The sequence below is a fragment of the Hemicordylus capensis genome, chromosome 3 (assembly GCF_027244095.1).
Source record: "Hemicordylus capensis ecotype Gifberg chromosome 3, rHemCap1.1.pri, whole genome shotgun sequence".
Classification (NCBI taxonomy): Eukaryota; Metazoa; Chordata; class Lepidosauria; order Squamata; family Cordylidae; genus Hemicordylus; species Hemicordylus capensis.
This window is the reverse complement of record NC_069659.1, coordinates 117,861,929-117,888,487: the sequence shown is the minus strand read 5'-3', so window position 1 is coordinate 117,888,487 and position 26,559 is coordinate 117,861,929. Positions and strand designations below refer to the sequence as shown.

General features: G+C 44.6%; 1 protein-coding gene across 5 annotated transcripts in view; it reads left to right on the top strand.

Annotated features, from left to right (window-relative positions):
• Window positions 1-1,650: 1,650 nt before the first annotated feature.
• EGFL6 (EGF like domain multiple 6) overlaps window positions 1,651-26,559 on the top strand; it is a 78,451-nt gene continuing 53,542 nt past the window's right edge. For 4 of the 5 annotated variants that reach the window (XM_053310458.1, XM_053310461.1, XM_053310459.1 and 1 more), the window contains exon 1: window positions 20,927-21,134. In XM_053310458.1, coding sequence (XP_053166433.1) covers window positions 21,049-21,134 — 86 coding nt within the window. In that variant the 5' untranslated portion in view covers window positions 20,927-21,048. Of the gene's footprint in view, window positions 1,718-20,926; window positions 21,135-26,559 lie in introns of those variants that run through there. The other variant, XM_053310460.1, reaches the window with a different exon arrangement.

Genomic DNA, 26,559 nt, shown 5'->3' with positions numbered 1-26,559 from the left:
TCTTTGTGGGTCACGGGGGCGCCGCCAGATCCCAATTTAAAAAAAAAAAAAAATTCAAAAAAAATTTAATACAAATTTCTCCGGCGCCCCCTCCCCCATGAGCGGTCCCTTCCGCGCCCGCGCCCCCCCCCATTGCTTTGCTGGCCTGGCTTTCCGGCGGGCACCGTGGCGGGCGCCTAGTTCCATGCTCTTGCCTTGCCTTGGCTTGCGACGGAACTTATATCCAGCCAGAAAGAGGCCCTCTAGTGGCTTGCCAGCCAGGGTGAGGGAGGGTCTCTAGTCACGCACGCGCGACTCGGCCGGCGTGCCGAGTCGCGCTATGCATGCGTGCGTGCGTCCGTCCGTCCTCCCAGCTCGGCTCGCCTGCACGTGGCACGGTCGCGGAGGAGAGCGTCGTGGCTGGGGCTGGGGCTGCAGGCGCAGGCAGGAGGACACAGACACCCAGCGGCACGGACAAGAAAGGATTCGGCGGGCGGGCAGATTCGGCGGGCGGGTGGTCACAACAAGGTGTGTGTTTTCTCTTCTGTCTTGTCATGTAGTCTTCTTATTCTTATCAATCCCTGATTCCCCGCCTGTTCTGCCACTTCCTTCCTTCTGCATCTCAGCCTTACATGATCTACGAGCAGCAGCAGCCCAACCCCTTGGTGAAACTTGCAGCCGCCCCCCCCTCACTTCAATCTTGCTGCTTCCCCATCATCTACGAGCAGCCCAACCCCTTGTTGAAACTTGCGGCCGCCCCCCCACTTCAATCTCGCTGCTTCCCCATCATCTACGAGCAGCCCAACGCCAACCCCTTGGTGAAACTTGCGGCTGCCCCCCCCTTCAATCTCGCTGCTTCCCCCTCCATTTGAAACCTTTTCTGGTGTAAATAGCACGCGGTTTTGGAAAAAGGGAGTCTTTCTTTAACAGCAGGAGAATAAGGAGTCTTTAGCACTATCACCCTAGTCCCTCGAATTACTCTGGAGTCCTTGGTTTTCGTTTTGTTAAAATACATACTGTCACTCACAGGGTTGTTGTGAGGAAAAACCTAAGTGTAATGTAGGATGTATCATCATTCATTGCATCATAATTCTGATGTGTGAGATACAAGCCAACTTCACAGGGTTGTTGTGAGGAAAAAACACGTGTGTCAGTCAGATGTATGTTGGGGGGGCGGCGGGGGGGCACAATTTCAGTGCTTGCCCCGGGCGCCGTTTTCCCTAGTTACGCCTCTGGTTAGCTATTATGTTAAGCAGCACGGGAGGGAGTAGTAAGAACAACAATAGGAACAGATAGCTTGCAAAGGGGTCTCAAAGATAACTTAATCGTCAGGGAGTTGGTCCTTATTTGTTTAAACTGTAAAAGTTTTTAAAAACATACACAAAGAGAGTAAAAGAAATAAAAGCAGTTTAGATTAAAAAAACAACTAACTATTAATGCTGGGCGGAAGAAAGGAAGCTAAAGAAGATGCTAGTTGAATGTTGCCAGCGTTTTCCGACTGACTGGGAGAGGGTAAAGATAAACAATGAGAACGTGTACCTTTAAGAGGAAAAAGAAAGCCGGAAGTAAGATGCACGGCAAGAGGAGTCTCAAAGTTTAGTGGATCAATTGAGGGGAGCTTGGAGGGAGATTATATTATGGTCTTGTTGGGTAAGGTCACTTATGTCCTCCTTTAGTATCTAGTGCTGTTGGGAGGGAATTTGTGATCATTGCTTTTCAAGGAACTGCCAAATTTAAGGTGAGCTCCTTTCCTCTCCTCTAGAACTGAAATAACTACTGCTGCGTTGCCAGCTTCATTAGCTTTACATTGGGATGCCCGTTGAAATTGTCCAAAGATAAACGGAGGCTGCAAACCTAAACACACTTACTAGAGAGTAAGGCTCATTGAGTTCAGTGGGACTTACTTCTGAGTAAACATGCTTAGGGTTGCACTGAATGATTTGTGCATTTCCTCCTTTTAATATTAAGCATGTTAGTGTAATTTAGATTGAAAGAGCCTGTGCCTCCTGCCAAAAGATTGTCTTTTGGATACTTCTGTTTTCATGGAATTTGCTAATGCACCTCATCATAATCACATTCATTTGCAATGCATCAACTATTTTAAATATACATCTGCTTTCCTGTCAGGCTTGCACAAGATGTTAAACATATATTCTTAATATTGTCAAATGGCCCTTTTAATGTGATGGCTGCTGGGATCCAATATGTTCTGCACACATTGGAATCAAACATCCACTGTTGTGTGCCAAAATTGCGAATAGGTTCAGATTTCTCAAAGTACAGAATTCCTGAGAACCTTTTAATTTAAACATTAAGAGTTTTGTTCCCCACCCCCTTTCTCTTTGTGAAAATAACTCCAAAGGAGAACCCATGGTCAGGAGTCACAAAAGTGTGTGTGTGTGTGTGGCGGGGGTGTTTTGCAAAGTTTGTTGACTGGCTGGCTCAGCTGAGTGAAGGCATGGGATGGTTGGTGGGGGGGCACTAGGCAAATGAAAAAATTGGATTACTTTACTATGCAAGTAAATAATTTATGTTTCAATATTTATGTGCATTTTTTAAATTTGGGGCCCCTTCATAACATATGCAACAGGCCCCACACTAGCTTAATCCGGCCCTGCAACCATGAGCTGCTCTTCCCTGCTTTTGCAGGGAAGAACCGCTCCTGGCTGGCGCTGCAAACACAGCGCCAGCCTTTGTTTAGCTCCCGAAGGGGCCACGCAGCCCCCGCTCAGGAGCTAAACTAGCCTCCCCGCGTCTGATGTCAGACAAACCAACTCCTGCAAGCCTTGCAGGTGATGTGGAGGAAGGGCAGCAAGAAGCAAATGTTGCCAGCAGCTTCCTCCCTGTACGTCTTGCAATTTTTGCAAGGAGTGTGAGGAATTTAAAGGCATTTTGCAAAGTGTGAGGAATTTAAAGGCATTTTGCAAAGTGTGCAAGGGCCAGATCATTCCCAAGGAGATCTTCCATTGGTGACAACAGGGTGGTGGTGGAAGGAGCATCTTGCCACTCTGCTGGTTCCACCTCACCGGTGCCACCCCGCCTCACCTTGCCTCATGAAAGGGTCACCCTGAATGCTCCCTATAAAGCTTTCAGAGGCAAAGTAGAACCAAAGCTCGTTTATATTATAACTGCTGCTGTAACTGTTTTCCTCATGAAGAGTCATTTTCATAATTATACCACAAAATTATCTGCACTACACATTCAGACCAGATCTAAACTGTTTAAATGTCATGATTCCCTGCGGACATATTGCCATGCTTCTGTGAAGGGACAAGAAATTCTCTATCAAGCAATTCTCAGCACCCTCATAAAACTGTAACTCCCAAAATTCTTAGGGGAGCCTGTGATTACATGAGCTGATTTCAAAGTCTAAAAATGCATAAGTGTACTTATACCATTGGGAGACCTTGTATTAGATCTGGTCAGGAATGAAATTGCCATAGGGATAACCCATATATACATTCATCATGTATTCCTCAAGCCAAGAGAGTGATCTAAAGGTAGTGGGCAGATAAACTTCTAATCAATCAATCAATAAGTATGTGTCTGTGTGTTTGTGCGTGTGTGTGTGTGTGATATTTTAGTGTGTCTTGGATCAGGAAACTGGAAGTCAAAGTATGTATTTTCAATATATATCTTGCTGCTCAAAGGTATGTGCTATTACTGTGTTAGGTGTTTATTTGACAAAGTGGAGAACTGCTAGATAAATATAATAAAATATTGAAAATAAATAGAAAATAAATAAAATGTTGGCTTACGAAGATAGTAAAATGTGATTTACCATTGGTCCATCTAGCTCAGTGTTGTCTTCACCAGGGATTCTCAACGTTGGGTCCCCAGATGTCATTGGACTTCAACTCCCATAATCCCCAGCCCCAATGGCCTTTGGTTGGGGATTATGGGAGTTGGAGTCAATAACATCTCAATAACGTTGAGAATCCCTGGTCTACACAGACTGGCAGCGGCTTCTCCAAGGTGGTAGGCAGGAATATCTTTCAGCCCTATCTTCATGATGCCAGGGTGGGAACTTGGAATGCTCATCCCAAAGCAGCTCCATTCCTATTTTACAGTGCTCACACATGTAGTCCTCCATTCATATGCAACCAGGGCAGACTTTGCTTAGCAAGGGGGACAATTCATGCTTGCTACCACAAGACCAGCTCTCCTCACAGGATTATCTGTACATCTATCCTGTTCCTATGACATTCGTGTTATTTAAGAGAACCTCTGGGTATTTAAGAGAGCATCTTCTTCACCATGAGCCCCATCGCCTGCTAAGATCATCTGGATAGGTTCATCTGTGGTTGCCGCCATCTCCTCTGGTGGTTACTCAGGGACGGGCCTTCTCTTTTGTTGCCCCTTGGCTTTGGAATGCACTCTCTGTTGAAATAAGAGCCTCCCCATCTCTGGCAACTTTTTAAAAGGCACTGAAGACATATTATTTTTACCCAGGCTTTTAATTAGTTTTAATACTTTTAATGTTGGGTTTTAAATGATGTTAATGTAAATGATTTTAATGTTTAAATGATGGTAATTGTAAACCACCCAGAAACGCAAGTTTCAGGCAGTATAGAAATACATTAAATAAATAATAATAAAATGTTGTTGTAAACCTCCCGGAGAACAACTTGTTATAGGACAGCTAACAACGTTTTATTATTAAAACATTATTATGCTGTTTACAATCTACCAGATATTATTGACTGGATTTGGTACTTTAATTATTGGGTCCTTTCCAAGGGTCTGGGATAACTAAAGAAAAATTAAAGATAGCATTGTAATATTTGTGCTGTCCCGAGTAGTGTGGCCTTCTGTAGTTGCTGTGTTGTAATTTTATCGATGCCCAAGGTATTAAGATGGTGTTCAAGTTCTTTTGGTACTGCACCAAGGGCACCAACAACTATTGGCACCACTATTGTTTTCTTTTTCCAGAGCCACTCAATTTCAATCTGAAGGTCCTTGTATTTAGTTATTTTCTCCAGTTGTTTTTTATCGACTCTGTGTTTGGCACAGAGCAGAGATTAAAAAGCAACAGATGTTTTATAAACCATCACCTGGAAGGAGGTCTATCCCCTGGGATTGCAATATCAATTATCAGAACCCAATTCTTCTCGATGACGGTCACATCTGGCATATTGTGCACTAAATGCCTATCAGTTTGTATTTGAAAATCCTAAAGGATTTTTGGCTCCTCATTTGCTGTGACCTTCTCAGTCGGATGATTCCATCAGTTCTTGCTTGCTGGCAATTTGTAATTATTGCAAAAGTTCCAGTGGATCATTGCAGCACCTTTATTGCTTGTAGTGATTGTTCCTGGGCTGCAAAAATGAGACATTCCGTTTCTTTCTTCAGTGTCCGCTTCTTTAATCACTGCCATGTTGTGCTATCATTGACTTGTCATTAAAGAACTGACCATTCAATAGTTTGCTGTGCCATTTTTTCTTATCGATTCCTCATCTGCTGTTTTTTGTATTCATCCTTTGATTCCTTTATTTTCAACAGTCCTATCTTACTCACTTCCTGTAGCATTTCTTCTTGGCTTTCATTGATGTATGAATGTCCAAACTCCATTGCAATATCACAGCTATAAATTCTAACTGTATTGAGTAATGACTCAGTTTCGGATGGTGATTTTCCATAAAGCTTTGGATAGTCCATATAAAGAAGGTGGGAAAGCTAAACTGATATTTTTGAAGCTTGGTATCCATGGTTTGTTTTTTTCAAGATAATGGATAGCGGAATTAGGGAGATTACAAAAAGTAAAGGTGACACTGAGTCTCCTTGAAATTTTCCTCTCCAGTTCTCAACTTCTCTCACTTCTTCTCCATTGAATAGCAAATGAGTCTTCCATGTGTTTATTGCCTTTTTTACAAAGTGTTTTTTTACAAATTATTTCTTGTTTACACAGTCAGACAGGTGTTATTGACTGGTTTGTTTTATCCAGCCATCGAGTCCTTCCCAAGGACCTGGGATGCCAGAATTTTATTGTCCATTGTTATAGATATCGTCGCAGAATATAGGCTGTTCCCAGTAAAGCTGCTTTTTGTAATTGGCTGATGGTGATTTCTGTGGCCCCTATGGTGTTGAGGTGCTCTTCAAGGTCTTTTGGAACTGCACCCAGGGCGCCAATTACCACTGGGATGATTTTGGTCTTTTTCTGCCACAGCCTTTCAATTTCAATTTGTAGATCTTTGTATTTGGTGATTTTTTCTATTTCTTTTTCTTCTATTCTGCTATCCCCTGGTATTGCTATGTCAATTATTTTGACTTGTTTTTCTTTCTTCTCGACTACGGTTATATCTGGTGTATTGTGTGGCAGATGTTTGTCTGTTTGTAGTCGGAAGTCCCATAATATTTTTGCATCTTCGTTTTCTTCAACTTTTTCAATTTGAAGGTCCCACCAATTTTTGGCTACAGGTAGCTTGTATTTTTTGCAGATGTTCCAGTGTATCATCCCTGCTACCTTGTCATGCCTTTCTTTGTAGTCAGTCTGTGCGATCTTTTTACAACAGCTGATTAGGTGGTCCATGGTTTCATCTGCTTCTTTACAAAGGCGGCACTTGCTGTTTGTTGCTGATTTTTTGACTTTTGCTCTTATTGCATTTGTTCTTAGTGCCTGTTCTTGTGCAGCCAGTATTAAACCCTCTGTTTCTTTCTTCAATTGCCATTCTTAAGCCATTGCCAGGTCTTGGTGATGTCTGATTTTCCACTTATATTGTGCAAATATTGACCATGCAGGGGCTTATTCCTCCATTTTTCTGCTCGGTTCTTGACTTGTTCTTTCTTGTAGGCCTGCTTTCAATTGGTCTTGAATAGTTTCACATTATTGATCATTTGAAGTGCATCTTCTTCACTGTCCTTGATATATTCTTCAAGGCAGGGGCGTAGCAAGGTTGGAGTGGGCCCAGAGACAAGATTTTAAAATGGGCCCCCCCCCCCAAAGTCCAGGGCCTCTGCACACCCCAGGCCCCCAAGGATTTAAGTCTGATATTCCAAAATAAGTATGCTGCCTGCAAATACATTTCACTGACTACACACACACACGTCACAATATATAGTGATATACATTGAGTACTATACATTTGTATTACTTTTAATGCCTAGAACACACTAGAAAGATGAATTATTAAAATGGGCCCCTCGCTGCAGATTAGCAAAGGAGACTTTCAACCATGCAGGGTGAGCCTATGTTTGTTTTCTCAGAATTCTGAACAAATTCAGTCAAGTTTGATTCCAGGAGGTTTTTCACAGGAGGCTTTTAAAGCCCTTTAACACACATTCTCCTCTGGAATGGAGGTGCTGCATTCACATGTTGGCCAGATTGACCCTGAAGTCCCTGCAAGTTATTGGGGAGCAGTTCACACACAAGAAAAATAAAATAAAAGCACCACACATGCTTCACAGTTCTCACTCAGACCTTCTGGGTTGCAAAACAACTTGAACATAAGTGCATTTATAAATGAATGAATGAATAAATAAAATTAATAAAATACTGTTCCAGAAGTTTTTGCAATTTTCTGCCATGAAACAAGCCACTTATAGGACTTTTTAGATAGTTTTTTTAAGTCAGCAAATTTTCCAAGCTGTTTCAAAATAAATTTTCAGAGACTTCTCGGTCCCTCCCCCCCCCCATATCCAAGCCCTATGGCAAGCAGATCCCTATATATGGGGGGTGGGGGGTGGGGCGGGAAAGGTAACCACAAAAAGGAGTTCACACTCTACCTGGAAAATGCTGGTCTGGGTTAAGCAGGGCAGCAAGAGGTCTTCTGCTGCAGAGAACACTCTGGCTGCCTCCTCCTTCCTGGCTGGCTTGGGCCCTACCCGAGTTCAGGCTTCACTGCGGCCTACACGAGGCCTCCGTGGAAGCCCCGCCCACCCGCCGATCAGCTGAGAGGCGGGAGAAAAGGAGCTCTTTGCAGCTTGCCTGCTGCTTCGATTGCGGGCCAGCAGAACAAGCAGGAGAGACGGCGAACAGGGCAAGTGGCTGAGGGGCCTTGGGGCTGGGCAGGGGGCAATGGGGAGTCACATGAGGTGCCTCTGGGGTGCCCCTCCAGGCAGTGGGGCCCCCAGACAACTGTCTCCCCTTGCCCTATCATTGTTACGCGCCTGCTTCAAGGCCTCTTTTCTCCTCCTCTACTGTTTGATGTACTTGCAGCATTCCTCTTCCACCTGAGCTGCGAGGGAGGTATAGCCTATCGACATCACTGCGGGGGTGCAGAGCATGATTGATGGTCATGATTTTCCTGGTCTTACGATCCAGCGTCTCTAGCTCTGCCTGGGTCCAGTCTATGATTCCTGCAGTGTATCTGATAACAGGCATAGCCCAGGTGTTTATGGCTTGTATGGTGTTCCTGCCATTGAGTTTGGACTTGAGGATTTTTCTAACTCTCCTGATGTATTCACTTCCAATTTTTCTTTTAACTTCAGTGTGTGCGATGTTATCAGCCTGGAGAATGCCCAAGTATTTGTAAGGTTCTTTCTCTTCCAGGTTCTTGATCTTGCTTCCATTGGGCAGTTCTATTCCTTCTGTTTTTCTTATTTTTCCTCTGTTCATTATTAATGCAGCACACTTGTCTAGTCCAAACTCCATTGCTATATCACTACTGAATATACAGACAGTGTTTAGCAGTGATTCGATTTCTGACTGGGACTTTCCATACAACTTCAGATCGTCCATGTACAGCAGATGGTTGATTTTACTTGATGTTTTAGATGTTTGGTATCCGAGGCCTGTTTTGTTTAGTATTTGTGAAAGTGGGGTCATGGCGATTACAAACAACAGAGGGGATAGTGAGTCCCCTTGGAAAATGCCTCTTCTAATGCTAACCTGTCCAAGTGTCTCGCCATTGATTGTCAACTGTGTACTCCACATGCTCATTGCTTTTTTTATAAATATCTGAATGTTTTTGCTGACACCAGTTGTTTCTAAACATTTTAGTATCCATGTGTGAGGCAATGAATCGAAGGCTTTCTTGTAGTCAATCCATGCCACACTTAGATTGGTTTTTCTTCTCTTGCAGTTTTCTAAAATCATTTTGTCAATCAGCAGCTGGTCTTTTGTGGCTCTGGTGTTCGGGCAATTTCCTTTCTGTTCAACTGGAAGCTGTTTGTTAGTTAATAAGTGTTGCATCACTTCATCTGCTCTTATTCCAGTTAATAATTTGAACATGGTTGGCAGGCAGGTTATCAGTCTATAATTACTTGGAACTGCACCTTTTGCTGGGTCTTTCATGACGAGATGAGTTTTCCCGGTTGTTAGCCATTGTTCAATATCACCTCCTTGCAAAATGTGATTGAACTGTTTTGATAGTTGTTTATGAAGGCTTGTTAGGTGTTTAAGCCAAAAGCCATGCAGTTCATCGTCACCTGGCGCAGTCCAATTTTTAATTTTCTTTGCTCTTTCACTTATTAATTCTGGTGTTATTATTAGATCTTGCATTTGTTGGTTACATTTTTTTACCTCTTTCATCCAGCCTGCTTTTTAATTGTAATCTATTGGATTGTCCCATAATTTCCGCCAGAATTGCACTGTTTCTTCTTTATTTGGTGTTTCTATGTTTCTTGCAGTTTCTCCTTCTATGCTTTGGTAGAAACGTCTCTCATTCAACTGGAATTGGAGGTTCTGCCTGTGTTGTGTAATTCTGGCTTTGTAGCTGCTGATCTTCTTTGACACTGCTGTTATTTGCTGCTTTATTATTTCCAGGACTTCTCTAATTTTCCTTGAATCTAGGTGGTATTTTTGGATCAGATTATTATTATTATTATTATTATTATTAAACACGAACATTGCTTAATGAATTCTATCGTTATTTTCTGTGTTTGGCACAGAGCAAAGATTAAAATGCAACAGATGTTTTATAAACTGTCACCTGGAAGGAGGACCCAAGTCAAGAAAGGAAAGGGTGAAGGGGAAATCCTGTGACCAGAAAGTGTTAACTTGTTGCAATGTGCACAATCGGAGGTGGGGAGGCAAATGTTTAAAATGGAACAGTGTTCAAAATCTTTCTTTTGAGGAGGCAGTGGGCATTTAATAAATCTTGCAGCCATATATTTGAAACTAGCAGGTAAGTTTTTGAGAGATGCAAGAAGGGTATCCTAGAATGATTGTCACACAATATACATGTTCTATGTATGGCAATGAAAAAACATTTATGGGATTAAATAGACACATGACAGAAATAGTAGAGATGTAGGAAAGCAGTCCGGTCTCAAAGAGTTGTGTTGACCTATTTTGCAGCATTAGTTTCACTGACCCTGAAAAAATATGTTTTGTGGTTATGCAGTGGCACAGTAAATGGTATAATCTATTTAAGTGCTAATTTTCTAGCATGTCTAGGCTATATGATTGGCTTGTAGAGTATCATGGAACATGAAAAAGAGTTGTTTAACTGAAAGACAGAGCTAGAGGTGCAGGTTTTACATTTTGTATAACAAAGTGATTGAAACAAAAATGTCTGTAAGCACTGTACAAAACAACAACCCAGCAACCATTGATAGTCATTTTGATCCATGGAGTGGGGCGCAGTGAATCAAAAGTCACAGTCAACTTATATCTTTAGTAGGACCAACCAAGATAACATAAATTTGTGAACAAAAAGCTTTCAAGTTCTCCAAAGCTCTTCATCAGGCTGGAGAGCAAAACAAAAACAATGGAAAGGGGAGGGGGAAGGAGGGACCTTTAGGCTGTGCCCGCAAGCACCACTGCCCCCCACCACATCCACCCTTTTCTACCTTTGCCATACAGCCTGCCTGAGAAGAGATCTGAAGAACCTGAAAGCTTGAAAGTGGGTTAGTTCATGAGAGGCTACCTGACTGTGGGTTTTTTTTTAAAGTATTATGTGTCCTTTAAAACAAAACCCTGAAAGTTTTGTTTTAAAACGTAAGCACCATGCTCCTTACAAACAATTGGAGAACATTCACAAGACCATCTTTTCTGTAAAAATGCTATAAGCAGGATTCCTGGGAGAGACTTTGTATCCCAGGGGAAATAATACTCATGATCTCCCAACCCTTTCATAATAATAATAAAATACGTTAAATAAATAAAAATAAACATATGCTAAATAATTAATCTTCACAGCCCAGACTTCACAACCATTTATTTATTTATTTATTTATTTATACATTTTATATCCCGCTCTTCCTCTAAGGAGCCCAGAGCAGTGTATTACATACTTAAGTTTCTCCTCACAACAACCCTGTGAAGTAGGTTAGGCTGAGAGAAACATGACTGGCCCAGAGTCACCCAGCTAGTATCATGGCTGAATGGAGATTTGAACTCGGGTCTCCCCAGTCCTAGTCCGGCACTCTAACCACTACACCATGCTGTCTCATTTCCATCCTGCTACTCCATCTATCCATCCAGCCAAGCCTCACCAAAGGCCTCACCTCTGAAAATTGAAGCCCTTTCCATCCTGGTCCTATCTTGATCACTGTCTGAGGCACATCCTGTATGTTGCAGTGAAGATCACTCGCCCTCGCCCTCCCCTTACATACTGCACTTGGCGCTGTTTCTGAGACAAAAGAGGCTCCATTACATTCTTCTTCCATAGAATCTCTGTATAATTCTAAAGAACTTTTTTTTTTTTTAAAAAAAGAGTAAGTCTTACAGCATGGGTCTACGTTAAACTATTCAGCAATATGAGAACATAACACCCAGTGTTTTCACCCCATCCTTTCACGGAACATCCTTTTCCCCCAGGATGAACTGGTTCCATCTCTTCTGTCAGGTCAGCAGGAGCCATCAACGCAGCCATGGACAGGCTGTTTTGCTACAGTGGGGCTTTGCAGGACTGCTTCCAGGTGTTGACCAACTGGGGCCCTGGCTGAGGACCCAGGGCTTTCAAAGGATTCATAATGTTGAACCCTGAGGTTCTGGTGAAAAAGGTCGGAGGTGCTGCCTTATGAGGAAAAAATATTTCAGCTACCAGTGTGACTGCCGAAGAGTGCTACAAGCTGACACTGCTACGGTCAGCTCTCGCAAGTGTTTGGGGGAGGTTTATTCTTAGAAACAGTGGTAGTGGCTACCCAGAGCACTCTTTGGTAGCTGTGCTGGTGGCTGCCATCTTCCTTTACCTATAAAGCAATGCCTCCAGTGACCCAGCAGAGACCCTGCATTATATACATAAATATGGAGGATCCTTATGTGGCTGAAACTCGGGAAATTTCTTTTTGCCTTTCAGTAAACCGCTTCCTCCTATTCCTCAGTCTGACTCAGTAGATGGTTAATGCAGGCAGGAAGGCAAACCAAAGCTGGAGATCACAAGAGAGGTTTACAAGTTTAATTTTCAAAACAAATGTTTCCTGAAAATCCAAAATCAACATAACTATTTACAGGTTTCAATTTGATCAGTAATTCTCAGAAGTTGTTATTTTCCTGCCAACCACTTAAAAATTGCTTAGGATATCTACAAACCACTTGATACTTCAAAGCACAAAGCTCAGTATTTTAAAAGGCGCAAAACTCAAATTTTCGTACCCATTATTTTTCAAAGCACATAACTCATATTTACACACCACTAGAGGGCAGCCTTAAATGCACATAAGCATGAAAGAAAAGCAGTACCCTCCACAGTCTCCCAGAAATCCAAGTCCAAACATTAATCCCACATTCAACATTCTGAGCATGTGGCATTTGCACACTTGCGGGGATATGCCACCAGTGGTGAAAGTAAAGATAAAAGAAAAGAAATGGCCCCCTGCCATCTCCCAAAAATCCAAACGAAGCCCAAAAATTGAACAAAATAAACAGCACATACCAGACAATGGAAGTGGCACACAGATTTGTAGCATGTGATGGTTGGGATGATTGGGGCAGTGGCAACTGAATTAGCCATGCACCATGCAGGAGGAAGACATGGTGGCATGAAGATTTAAAGCAAGCACTGAGGCCTATCCTTGTAAGAACTATGCAAGTGCAGAACAGGAAGGAACTTTTCTCATGACAGTTCTGGTGAGAATGTTCTTGGAGGGCTAAGAACATGTGCAGCGGCCAAAAGAAGTGGCATCCTGAATCACACTGGGGAGATCCTGAATCACTCTGCAGGCCAGCAGAAAGGTACACAGGAACCACTGGTGATCCGTGGACTACACTCTGAGAAACAGTAAAACGTGTGGGTGGTAGGGGTAGCTGCACATGGTGGCACAGCCCAAATGTCCCTCCTGCACATCCCCCCCCTCTGTATTATCCAGCCTGATGAGAAGTTCTAGAGAACTTGAAAGATTTTGTTCACAAATTTATGTTATCTGTGAACTTTATGTCCTTGATAGCATCATCCAAGGCATCAGCATTAGCAGCCATCAAAGAGACAGTCCAGCTGAGTTGACCAGACCTTACTCTTTCAGCTCAAGAGGCCATCAAAGACAGTCCTACTGCACAGGGTTGGTCAGACTTTGTTTACTGTTCTCAGGTGCCTATTGGGAAGACAACCCCACTGAGTTGGATGAATTTTGCTCCTTGGGCTTTGAAATTGCCACCAGTGACTCTTGTCCCAAAATGTTTTAGGCTCTGGCTGAGAAAAATATACTGCATATATTTGTCTTCCATTACTGCAGGACCAATTATGTGTTCTTCACTGTTACTGCTGACAGAAATGGCAAGGGAATTACTTTTCTCCTATTTGACATAATAAAGTATAAACTTCCAGTAACAAGTATATCTCCAGTTAAGGTTATGGATACAATCTATGTCAGGGCTGTTCAACTTCAGCTCTCCAGCTGTTTTTAGACTACAACTCCCATAGTCGATGGGACATAGTCACAATAGTCCATAGCCACAATGGCCAATAACCAGGGATTATGGGAGTTGTAGGCCATCGTCTTCAGTGGGCCAAAGTTGAGCAGTCCTGGTCTTTATGGTTGTTGCCCAGGTATAAATTCTCAATTGAACTGAAGTATTCTTGGTGTAAAGTGACCTGTCTGATGACAAAACCATTACTATATCATGCACTTCTGGCTTGTCATCAGTACTGTGACTATATTAAAGCTTGAATTGCAGTGAAAGCACCTGGGGATTGCACGGAATTTACATTATACTCTTCAATGTTTTTCCAATCTATTTCTTTATTGTATCTGCAACTCATAAGGGACTTGTGACAGGGGAATAGGTTTAAGCCTTAATGGTTTTGTAAATTAAATCCTCAGTTTGGGAGATTGTGGTAATTATGGTCTGTGGAGAACCCAAACAACAAGCATTCAACTTGTAATATTTTCTGCATTTGAACTATCTGAGTAAAATTTTATTGATTTCTCTGTAATACATCAAGCTACTGGGATTTCAATTTCTAACACTTTCTGAGTGAATGAAACAAGATATTTGTATTGTATATGGCACAGAACAGAGGTTTTTGAAAGTATAAAATCTGCTCTTGGCGTGGATTGCCTTGTTTTCTATTGTTGTTGCCAAAACACAATGAAATTTATTTATTTATGCTGCAAAATATATGTATTTTTACTGATGAACTACATCAGTGATCTACACTATTTTTCAAGTGGGGGTCACTTTTCAAAAAATCTTCAGTGTGAAAGCCTTTTTCTCACTGTGCTGACCACAGTACTGCTTTCTTCTGTGCTGGGTAGGCCTTTAAGAGAGATGAAGCCCCCTCTTAAGAGCTCTAAGAGGAAAGTACTGGAAAGGGCTACACTTTGCAGCACTCTGTGCATACCTTCCAAGATGGTGGAGGGCTCAAGAGGGCTCTGTTTCCCTCAAAATACCCCACCCCACTGGCACTGTGCAAAGTGCAGCACTGCATGGTGAGAATGGTCATCTCCACGTGGTTCTCAAGGGGCTGTGCAGAGTATTCAGAGACCTGGGGTTTGGACAAACATTGTCAGCTCCATAACTGTAGTTCTGTGCAGGTTTTGAAACTACAATTGTAGAGACAGTGGCGCACACCGGCCTGGGATCGCACCCACTCCATGCTTGCGGCGCTTCTCGCTGGACACCTCTCTGAGCATCAGCCCTACCCCTCCTGTCTCCAGTTCAGCAATACGACAACAAGAATACCCCCATGTCCCATCCCAAGCTTGTCAGCCTGTCAAGCAGCAAAGTCACACAGGGGCATTCCCTCTCCCCACTCTGTCCCCTTGCCCTCTGCTTCTGGCAAGCAGGAGGGAAAGGGGACAGGATGACAGGATGGGCACTAAGTGCTTTGCTCCCTGAGAATGGAGTGGCAATGATGGGACGAGAGCTGGTCTTGTGGTAGCAAGCATGACTTGTCCCCTTTGCTAAGCAGGGTCCACCCTGGTTACATATGAATGGAAGACTACATGTGTGAGCACTGCAAGATATTCCCCTCAGGGGAAGAAGGCACTCTGGGACCAGCATCTGCATGCTTGCATGCAGAAGGTTCCAAGTTCTCTCTGGCATCTCCAAGATAGGGCAGAGAGAGACTCTTGCCTGTAGCCTTGGAGAAACCACTGTGAGTCTGTGTAGAGAATACTGAGCAAGAGAGACCAATGGTCTGACTTGGTACAAGGCAGCTTCCTATTTTCCTATGTATGTTCACAAGCACAAACACTCCAGGTGGCAACATAAGCAGGGCACCCCATTAGAGTGCCAGGACGGAAACATTTGGCCCAGCCCCTTCCCCTTGGGGGTACCTGTGCAGTCCTAGGCTTACTTACTGTATGAGAAGGGCTGGACAGCAGGAACAGCATTGCCAACACTGAGAGGGGAGATTCCTCATCTGTGATCATAACTGATCCTGGATGCTGATCCTGAGTAGACCACTCACTCACGAGAGTGTAAGGCCATGGGGACACCTCCTCACAACTCATGAGAAGAACTGTCTCTGGGGACAAGGGTGTCAGGCAAAATCTCTAATCATGTGTGGTGACAAAAAAAGACCCCTTCTCCCATGTATAGCTCTCTCACGAGCGTGGCAGGCCATGGGGGCTCTATATTGAGCCGGGTTGCTCAATACAGGAAAGCCACAGAGATGGGTGCCCTAGCAACCTCCCTGTTTTGGCAACTGCTGCCAAGCAGTTGTCAAAACATGTCCCTGGCCAGCCTGTTCATCCATGTGCCTGGGCTCCAAAATGTTTACCCCACTTTCCTGGAAATTGGGACACCCCTCTCCCATGGTTCCCTGCGGCAGCAGGTCTGTATACACAGCAATGCTGACCCAAATTGGGAATTTTGAATGGGGGTAAAGATTTATCCACACACCCGGTATCCCCCCTGCCCGCACACATGGCTAGGCTCTGACACATGGAACATAACAATCTCCTTTGGCTCCGTGCGGGGGTTCCCAAGTGAGAAGGGGGGCTGCAGTGCAAAAGTTATATCTTTAACCAGAGAGGGTGGGGCCCCATTGATGGGAAAGCTCAACTCATGAGTGTGCAGTCCAACGGAAGACCAAGGGTACATAACCCAATGGTCCTCCCCAGTAGACTGGCCCTCTCATGAAAATACTAGTTCAGCAGCAGCAAGCTGCCAGGGGAGCAGGAGTGTGGCTTGGTCTGCATGGACTGCTTTGCTGGGGTAAGTCCTCGCAAGAGCATCCCAGGTCACAGTGGGACAGACCCCCCCCCCGATCATTTGCCCTCCCTCATATAATATCACCTCCTAGGAAGTCATCATGTTCCCTTCCCTTCTCTTTCCTAACAGGGAATAGTGCCCCCGCAAGTTATACACACACACACACACACATTGTGCTTATGCAGGACAGTCTTGTTGCGGGTCTCTTTGGAGGCAGGCAGTGTAATTGCTACCAGAAGAAGCGCTGACACGGCATGGCATTTAAAGGGATTTAAATACCCTTTCCATGCTGATAGTGGGCGGACTGTTACAAAAAGGCATGGTCATGCTCAGCAGTGCACGCCCCCTTCGAGATTGTGGCCACTCACAGCCTCTCTTGTGATGTGCTGATGCTTGGCCCACAGTCTGGTGATGGAAGCGCTATGGAGCTTGCTGGGATCAGCCTTCGTGGACCAGGAGAAAGGAGGGGCTCCCCTCTCCTGAAACTGGGGGTTGCTGGACCAGTCCGTGGTTGGATGAAGGTCTGCAATGCGATTTACAGTTTAAAACTGAAACCACAGGTTTGTCAGTGGTTGGTGTGGGAGTGAGATTTTGGTGTCCTGTATAGTATCCTTGCTACTTTCCAACACTATCAGAAAGAGAATTATGCAAATAAGCTTACATATGTAACTATTATTGATTTGCATAATATATTACAAATGTAACTTTTCTTGGAGCAGTATTTTGGGCTATTCTGCCACAAAATACTATTTTTGTTTTCTTTTGTTAAGTGCAGAATAGATACCAGATGCTAATGGTGTAATAACAGGCATTCTGAACTTTAGACCAAAATTTGCAATAGCTGATTCTATTCTTTTAACATAATTAAATCCGTTTAAAATGTCGTTAGCACATGGCTGTACAATACTTATTGTTTGTTATAATGTATTCAGCTTAAGTATGCTGGGCATTGTATGTGTTAATTACTTAAATGTAATGCATGTAGTGTGTTTGCTGAGATAACCCTTCAGAGGGGTTAATCCTTTTGCATTGTTAATGAAAAGGAGGAAGCCACACAATGTATAAGTAGTTTAAATCTGTCAGTTTTTGGAATTGAGACATTGTACATTATTTACTGAGGAAAAATGAAATTCTGGAGGGAGACTACATCATAGCTATGCCCAATTACACTGTATTGGAGCTAAACGAATTTAGGATTCAGAAACATGGAAAGGAAAGAAAGCACATAGAACAATACCTCTAGAGTATAAAGCAGAAATATGGGGTGGGGAAAAAACTATCAGAAATTATTTATTCGGCTTAGTGAAAACAACACATCCCATTATTCCTGGAATGCCTTTGCTCTCAGTTCTGAAAAGCAATTAATGCATTCCTGCTTCTGATGTGACTGGGCCACATGCACAGTTGTTATTGCAACTCTTTACATTCTAACTTCTCCAAAGCTGATCTTGAACAAAAATCCCATCCATTTGCTATAGCATCCTTGTTAATTTCATCTGAAAGCTTACTTGAGAGCAGGAGGGGTGGCCTTTCTACTGTTTCCCCTCCTGCTTGGAGGTGCCCAGTACCCACCCTTTCACACACACACACACACACACACACACACACACACACACACACTTGCTTGAATTGTAGGGGGACAGGTGGAGAGACCCTAATAAAAATCCACAAATCCACCTGTTGTGGCGGCGGCAGCTAGTGCTGTGGCTGGGCCAGTCAGGCATCTCCTTTCTGGCCGGCCGGCATTGCCCCCCACCCTCTTTCTCTCTCTCTCTCTCTCTCATCTGGCAGCTGAACTGCACACCTGCGCAGTTCCGACTATGGAAGTCGCATGCCCGTGACGTCATCGGCATGCAATGTCAATAGTCAGTACGGCGCAGGTGTGCAGTTCAGCCGGTTGGCCGACAAGACAGAGAGAGGCACGCTGGCAAGAGAAAAAGGGCCCGGCCCAGTCACAGCAGCCGGCCACCCAGAGAGGCGAGGCGAGGCCTGGCCCGTGCTGTCAGTGGGGAAGGATAAGCAGCAGCAGCAGGGCAAGGGCAGCGAAGCATGGGTGGCAGGGAGTTGTTTGTTGCCCTGCTCCTTGCATCTGATGTCAGATGCAGGGGGTGTGGCTTGGGGAGCATGCGTGCTTTGCGCCTCTGCCCATGCCCGTGCCCTGCCGGCCTTGCCCTTGCCCTTGCCCCGCAATATCAACAAATGATATTTTATTATCTGCTACAGTTCTCACTTGGGGAGGTTTTAGTAAGAAGGCAATTACTACTTCTTAGTACAATTAGCAAGAACCTCTAGTAAAAGCTTTCCTCAAGAGGGATAAATGGTTCCTTCACATAAATGTATGAGAAATTAGGAAGCCACAAATGAAGACCTGGAGTCACAATGCGTTTGGCCAATAATACTATATTTCGGGACTTCTTCAAGAAACTTTATTGCTGCCAATCATTTTATATTAAGCATTTGTGAACCAGATTATCCAACTTAATTTGTCCAAGTGTTTTTGAAGAGTACATAGCAATTTCTTATCCCTTATGATACACATAAACATAAAGTTTTCGAGAATAAATATCATTGTTTGTACATGATATTCCTGATCTTTTTTTGTTCTATGAAGAAATGGTACTAGTACCACCTTGCACAATATATAATACTCATTATGTATAAAAATTTAAAGTGTTCAAGATGCTTCAAATGATACAGTAATTCTTACAACAACCCTGCAAAGTAGGTCAGTCCTTTTACCTCATATTGCAGAGGATGGACTAATAGTGGCTAGCTTTAAAGGCCCTCTAATATGAATATGAATAATATTTATATACCACTTTACCACAAAAGTTCCCTAAACGGTTTACATAGATATAAAGAAAATGGCTCCCTGTCCCCAAAAGACTCACAGTAAGGTGGACACCAGCAGCAACCACTGAAAGGCTGCCGTGCTAGGGATAGATAGGGCAGTTCAGGGGCGTAACTAGGAGAGGGGAAACCTGTGGTTCACCCTTCTCCTTGGCAGCTCCTTGAAGTGAGGAGAATAATGAGGAAAATGCTTGGGGCCCCTCAGGAGCTGAGAGCCCCCGGGTTTTTTGAACCCATCCACTCAATTATAGCTACAACCCTGGGGCAATTGCTCTCCCCCTGCTCAATAAAGAGAACCACCACTTTTAAAAGGTGCCTCTTTGCCCAGTTAGTAGGGGCTAACTGCTTTGATGGCAAAGGTCAGGTTTGAACTGTGCATAGTGCATTGCAATGACTGCACAAATTCAAGGATACTTAGAAAACAAGAAGTCTGAAACTACGGTCAAATGCTAAGAAAAGCAAGTGCCTATCCACTGGAAGTCACCTTACGTAGCACAGTGGGGAAATGCTTGACAAACAAGTAAGAGGTTGCTGGTTCAAATCTCCATTGGTACTATATTGGGCAGCAGCAATATGAGAAGATTGTGAAAGGCATCATCTCATACTGCATGGGAGGAGGCAATGGAGAACTCCTCCTGTATTCTACCAAAGAAAACCACAGGGCTCTGTGGTTGCCAGGAGTCCACGACTCAACACCAACTCGATGGCACACTTTACCCGCTTTATCCACTGGAAAAAAAATCGAAGAGGCAGTTGTCGGAGCAAGTCAGCTTAGAACACTGGAACATAGGATGCTAGTGCAGATTTACTCTGAGATATTGAAAGATGCGGGACTTTGGGGGGAAAACAAGAAGCAGGTTGGAATTCAAATCAGGTACAGCCACCTAATGGTGCAGCAGGGAAATGACTCGATTAGCAAGCCAGAGGTTGCTAGTTTGAATCCCTGCTGGTACCTATATCTGGCAGCAGCGATATAGGAAGATACTGAAAAAAGCATCATCTCACACTGCGCGGGAGGAGGCAATGGTAAACCCCTCCTGTATTCTACCAAAGACAACCACAGCGCTCTGTGGTCGACATCAACTGGACAACACATCACACTTTACGATAATTTAAGTACTGTGGGCATCCCTGGTTTCTTGCAAGAGTACAGTTTATTCGGCTGGCTCCTGAACCCCGCATTTTCCGTTTCAGTGCTGGATCTTTTTGCCTGGGGCCACCAAAAGAGGGCTCCCCCTCCGTTTTACAAAGAGTGTATTTGTTTAATCAATTACTCCGGCTTTCAGCGAAAGCTTGTTTTTACTCCATGCATCAAATCGTGGTTGGCAGAGAGCGAGACAAGCATGTGAACAATGGGGTGGTCGGGGGGACCCGCCCCCCCCCCCGGCAAAGCGTGTAGACGCCGGGGTGGCAGTAGCAGGGAAGGTAACTGTGTGGATTTCCCTTCTGACTGTCGCGGTGGCAGCAGAGCTCTGGGAGTTCTGCTCTTTGCAGTTCCCGGCCCTGGAAAGCCGAGGGGTTGGAGGGAAGGTTCTGTCAACAGCGCTGGAGGGGGAGGAGGAGGAGGAGAAGGAGGACCCTAAAACCAGCCGCGACGGCAGGACGGGAAAGCCTGAGCAAACAGGACTGTTTGAGGCAGAAGAAGCGACTCCTGGCCCGTGTTCTTCTCAGGTGGCCTTCCAGTTTCAAAATACAGCGGCTCTCTCAGCTCTGCCTGCTGCTGTGGCGGCAATTCCAGCATGGTGCTGCTGGTCGCGTGGAGCACTTTTTTCTTCGCCCTTTCCGGGCTGCCCTTTGCTGCAGGTGGATTTGCTGAAGCCGCCAGGTGAGTTTCCAAAAGGGGAGTCGGGGCACTTGTGGGATTTCAGCAGTTCGAGGCAGCTCCCAGCTTCGGGTCTTAGACAGTTTGATACAGCCTACCCCCACCCCCAGGTGTCCGTGCAAGGCAGAGGGTGCTTGCAATGCCAATGAGGGGCTCGCCTGCTCTGCTTGCCTTTGCAGCGGCACGACTGAGGGTTAGTCCGGCTCCAAGCAGGCGCGCGATCTCTTTCGCAGAACCCCAGCAGCTGGACGTGTGTGAACTGCTTCCGCTGGAAACTTAGACTGAAGTGGTACATAGAGAACTTCTTTCTTTCTTTCTTTCTTTCTTTTTTCTTTCTTTCTTTCTATAATAATATATCGTTGTCTACTCTGGATTGTTTGGAGCAGCTCTCCGGGGTTTCAGTTGGGAGGCTTTCCCAGCCCTACCAAGTTTTCCACACCCATCTTTTAGTTCGCATCTCCTCCAGAATGGAGGAAGCACGTTCAGACATATACCCCCAAGTCCCTGCGAGCTATCGAGGAGTACTTCACACACAGTGGGTAACTTTGAACTCGCAGGAAAGCCTCACAGCCTGCTGTCTGGGACTTTTACACACAGCAGGCTTTACTGCGAGTGGACTTCGTGTGCGTTCCAATATGTGAGCGCACACCCTCCATTCCGGAGAAGATGCAAGTTAAAGGGCTTCAAAAGCCCCATGTGAAAAACTTCCTGGGAAAGCTGGAGATGCCAGGGGTTTAAATCTGGGACCTTCTGCATGCAAAGCAGGTGTTCTGCCACTGAGCTATACAGCCCCACCCATTCCACCCCACCTGTTGCAAGATGAAAAGAAAGCTCTGTTGGTTGCTCTGTGATCACTTTTCTAGCCTACTTTCCAGTAGGCTTATGAGATCAGCCAGCGCTCCATGTGTGTCTGTATGTGTCCCCATATCAACTCTGCAATGCCTGGACCAATATGAACCAAATCATATTGGTTCATATTGTAGGGACACATAGTTGTAGGGACACATAGGGACACCGCAGTGGCATCGTTTGTGATGATGTCATCCACCTCAATTCAACATGGTGGACACGTAAACTTTTGAGGCACACCTGGGCTAACTTGTGTACCACCTTCTGAGGCTAAGCATATGTAGAATGCATTTCCACTTTCACCAAATATTGTGCACATCTGGAACTAGGAGACAGGTGGAATCAAAGTTGCAAGATGTGGTGGTTTCCAAACCAAGCCTCTTTCTTCTATCAGTGCAGGGGGCTTGATCAGGACGGGGGCACTTCCCTCTGCCAGTTCAGATCAGGGCTCCTTGCGGCTGCTGCTCCCCAAGAGGGAAGCTCCCGTTTGTGCCAATAGGATTTGAAGCAGGACTGATTCAAAGCTCAGTCTCTATGCTGCCTTTGATATTGGGATGAGAGATACAGCGTTCACAAATCCAAGGAATGAATCCGTTTGTAGGCAGCTTGAGTCTTAATATCTCTTTTTTAAAAAATCAACTACTGCACCATGGGGCCATATTACTGGTGGCTGTTCCTCTTCAGGGGAAGCTATTCTGGAGGTGATGGAGTAGCTCTCATGGAGCCACTCTGGAAAGAGCAGAAGGTTCCAAGTTCCCTCCCTGGCATCTCCAAGGTAGGGCTGAGAGAGATTCCTGGCTGCAACCTTGGAGAAGCTGCTGCCAGTCTGTGTAGACAATACTGAGTGAGATCGACCTATAGTCTGACTCAGTATATGGCAGATTCCTAGGTTTATACAGGGGGCCCTTGTGGGCGAGGCAGTATAAGGGACTTTATCTTGATGTTATGAGCTAGGAGTCATTAGTTTTAAAAGGTTTAAACAGCAGGCTTAGATTGTGATTTTCCACAGGAATCATTCTGATCTCATTTGGATTATCCTGAAATAAATTATCAGCAGCTTGGAACTTGGAGTTCACACTAAAGCTGGGTAAATTATTTAGAGTTAAACATTACAAAGTTGCATACATTTTGCTGTGTGCACATATAGTTGTTCCTATTGGCTCCCTCTAAAGAATCACATATTGTCAGAAAACTGAGACCAAATTATTTGTGTGTGCGTGTGTTCTTGTGCATGATAGTTGCACAATGTAACTGAGATGCACAGATGTTTGCTCTGGCAATGGCTTTGAATATTTTGATTGTGTGGTGGTTCATCACAATAATCACATATTCACTTCTGAATTTGAAGGTTGGTTAGAGGAGAACCTTTCAGTGCAGCAAGGGATTAGAGATTCCAGTGGTAGGTGCTTCAGATGTTACATTTTAAACAGGAGATTCAAAAATATAGCTCTGTTTTGAACCTCTATGATGGTAATTTAGAATGCCGCTTATGTCAATGGCAAATATTTCTATTCAATGGGCAAGTCAATAGCAAATATTTCTGTTGATTTCACTAGATCGGGATTGATCTGTCAGTTTGTTTATTGTGCTAACACAGTTCTATTCCCCACCTCCCACATAAGGATTCCTAACATGAGTTAATAAAGAATACTTAACTGGTGTTATAACAGAAACCAGTTGTTATAGTGGAGGTCCTATGTGATATATACACAATATATTTTCTTACTCTAAGAGAATATGACAAATGCTTATGGGATGTTGGTTTTGAAAACCTTGATTAATTTAAGAAGGGGTTCCTGCTAACCAAAGCCTGCACATTCTTTTCTATACTTTATAATTCTATTGTGCATTTACTTATTTCACATACCCTGCATGGCTGTGTTCTCATTCCTTCTTAACAGCAGATGCAAATTTGTCTGCTGTACAATACTATATATGGCTGGATCTTCCAAGGTGCACTGCTCTAGCCTCATCTATGAAGGTATGTGAGCATGTGAGGAGTTCCGACAAAATCAAAGTGGCAGATGCAGTTCTTAAGCAATAGTGTGTGTGACTGCTTCATGGGATCAGACTACAGCAGTGTTTCTGAAACTTTTTCATCTCAAGGGACACTGAAATTACAAAAAAAAGTGGGATACATTGCCCTACAACATATCACACTTTTTTGCTGCAGCCGCAGGAAAGCTGCCCTGCCATTTTTATTTATTTATTTCTAGGTGACTCCAAAAGTAGGGTCTTAATCTCTCGACTTTTGGAGCTGACTTACCTCATTATGTACAAGGAAGGACATGCCTCTCACATCTCTTACACAACAAGAGAACCAGGAGTCAGCCCATGAACCTGATTGGCAGGAAGTTTAAAGGTAAAGTGTGCCGTCAAGTCGGTGTCGACTCCTGGCGACCACAGAGCTCTGTGGTTGTCTTTGGTAGAATACAGGAGGGGTTTACCATTGCCTCCTCCCACGCAGTATGAGATGATGCCTTTCAGCATCTTCTTATATTGCTGCTGCCCAGTAATGATGTTTCCCATAGTCTGAGAAACATACCAGCGGGGATTCGAACCGGCAGCCTCTAGCTTATTAGTCAAGTCATTTCCATGTTGCACCATTAGGTGGCTTGGAAGGAAGTTTAGGGCAGAAAAAAATCATGTACACCCTCACACAGCACTTAGCTAGTCTACAGAATTGGTTGCCACATGCTTTAAAAGAGGGCTGGACAAATTAAAGGAGGACAGGTCTATTGATGGGTGCTCATCATGATGGCTAGATGTTTCTTTCAGTTCAGAGGCAGTATGCTTCTAAATACCAGCTGCAGGGGAGCAGGAGCATTTCTGAGAGGCATTTGATGGGCCACTGTGGGAAATAAGATGTTGGACTAGATAGGCCTTGGGTGTGGTCCAACAAGGCTCTTATAGTGTTTTTATATTTTATTTTTAACGTAGATGGAAAACCAGCCATTGGGTTGCGATAGGTTTTTGTTCTTTGTTTTTTTAGAAGTAGTTAGCTTTTCCTGTGAGGTTTCAAGCAGGCCATAGTTTTTCCTTGGAAACTTGTGGGATTTAATGTACTAAACATGTTAACCAGCAGGATTTGGAAGCGTAATGTTACAGCTCTTTCTAATTAGCATTGTCATCTATCCCGGGATCATTGACAGTTTAAAAGGATGGATTGTGACAGAGCAATCATAAACATGTTCACATGGAAGTAAGACCCAGGGCCTTTATCTCAGTTGTCCCAAAGATCTGAAATGAACTTCCCTCTGGGGTCTGCAGTTTCCCTTTTCTATTGGCCTTCTGGATGGCCTTCTGCAAAACACATCTTTTCTACTTAGCGTTTGGTTTAGCTGGCTAGTTTGGTTGTTTCATTAGTCTCATTATTTTGATTTTATTGTCTACTCATGCGGTTTTATTGTTGAGTTAGTTTTATTGGGTTTTGGGGTAATTTTATACTGCCTTGAGCACTGAAAGGAAGATAGTAAATGGTTTTATTAAAAGAACCAATACTAGCTTAACCCGTGCAGAGCATCTGCACGCTAGTACTTGATTGCTCCCCTTACCCCCTGCCACAGTCCCACTCACCTCAGAGATCTCTCCACCCTCACCTGAACTGCATTCCTGCTGCTGCTCCGTCCGTTGCTTCCATCTCCCTCACCCTTCTTGGCTGAGGCTGCAGCATTGCTGGCACCTATTGGCCAAGCCGAGCCCTGCTGCTGCTCCTCACCCCAGGAGCAGCAGCAGCAGCGGTTGACTGGGCCCTTCCGCACAGCCACCACTGCCATGTCCACTTGTTCCCCTCACACCGCTGACAGGCCCAGGCCCCTCCCTTGCCTGCCTGCCTCCCTCTGTCAATGGCCTTGGTAGCCCCAAACAGCAGCAGTGGTTGACTGGGCCTTTCCTTGCTGCTGCCACTGCTGCCATAGCCATCCATTCCCCTTAGGCTGCTGACAGGCTGGGCCCATCCCTCACCCTTCCTTCTTTCTCTCTTCCCCTCCCTTCTTCTCTCTTTCTCTCTCCACTTGCTCTTGCCCTCTATCTTTCTTCTGCTCCCTTCTTTTTTTCTTTTTCTCTCTCTCTTTCTCTCACTTCCTGAGTTCAGATCTTGTTTATCTTGTTTCCTCATCTAATTCACACAACAGCAGCCTCCTTCTCCTGAGTGGGCTCTTTCCTCCCTCACCACCCTTCTCTTCGCAGACCCCTGCCTACTGACCCCGCACAGAGCATCTGTGCGGTAGTGCACTTAGCCTTGGGTCTCCCGTTGGGAGACTTTGCTTGGCCTTTCCTCCCCCTGCCCCTCTTGCTGCTTGGCTGTGTGTGTTCTCCCCATGCGCTCACCTGTTATTCCTGTTTGGCTTAGTCTTAGTCAGTGCTTTTGCCCCTCACATTTCCTTGCTTGGGCCCTCCTCCCTCTCTGTGCTGCAGATAGTGGTTCTGCTTGGCCCCAGTGCAGGGCATCTCAATATGCTGGCAGAAGAATGGGCGGAGATGAGGTCTGCCCACCACTCTCTCTGAGGTGCCTTCTCTGCCGCCTGGCACCTGCTCTCTGTGTTCCTCCACTCACTTATTCACACTCACCATTGGTCGC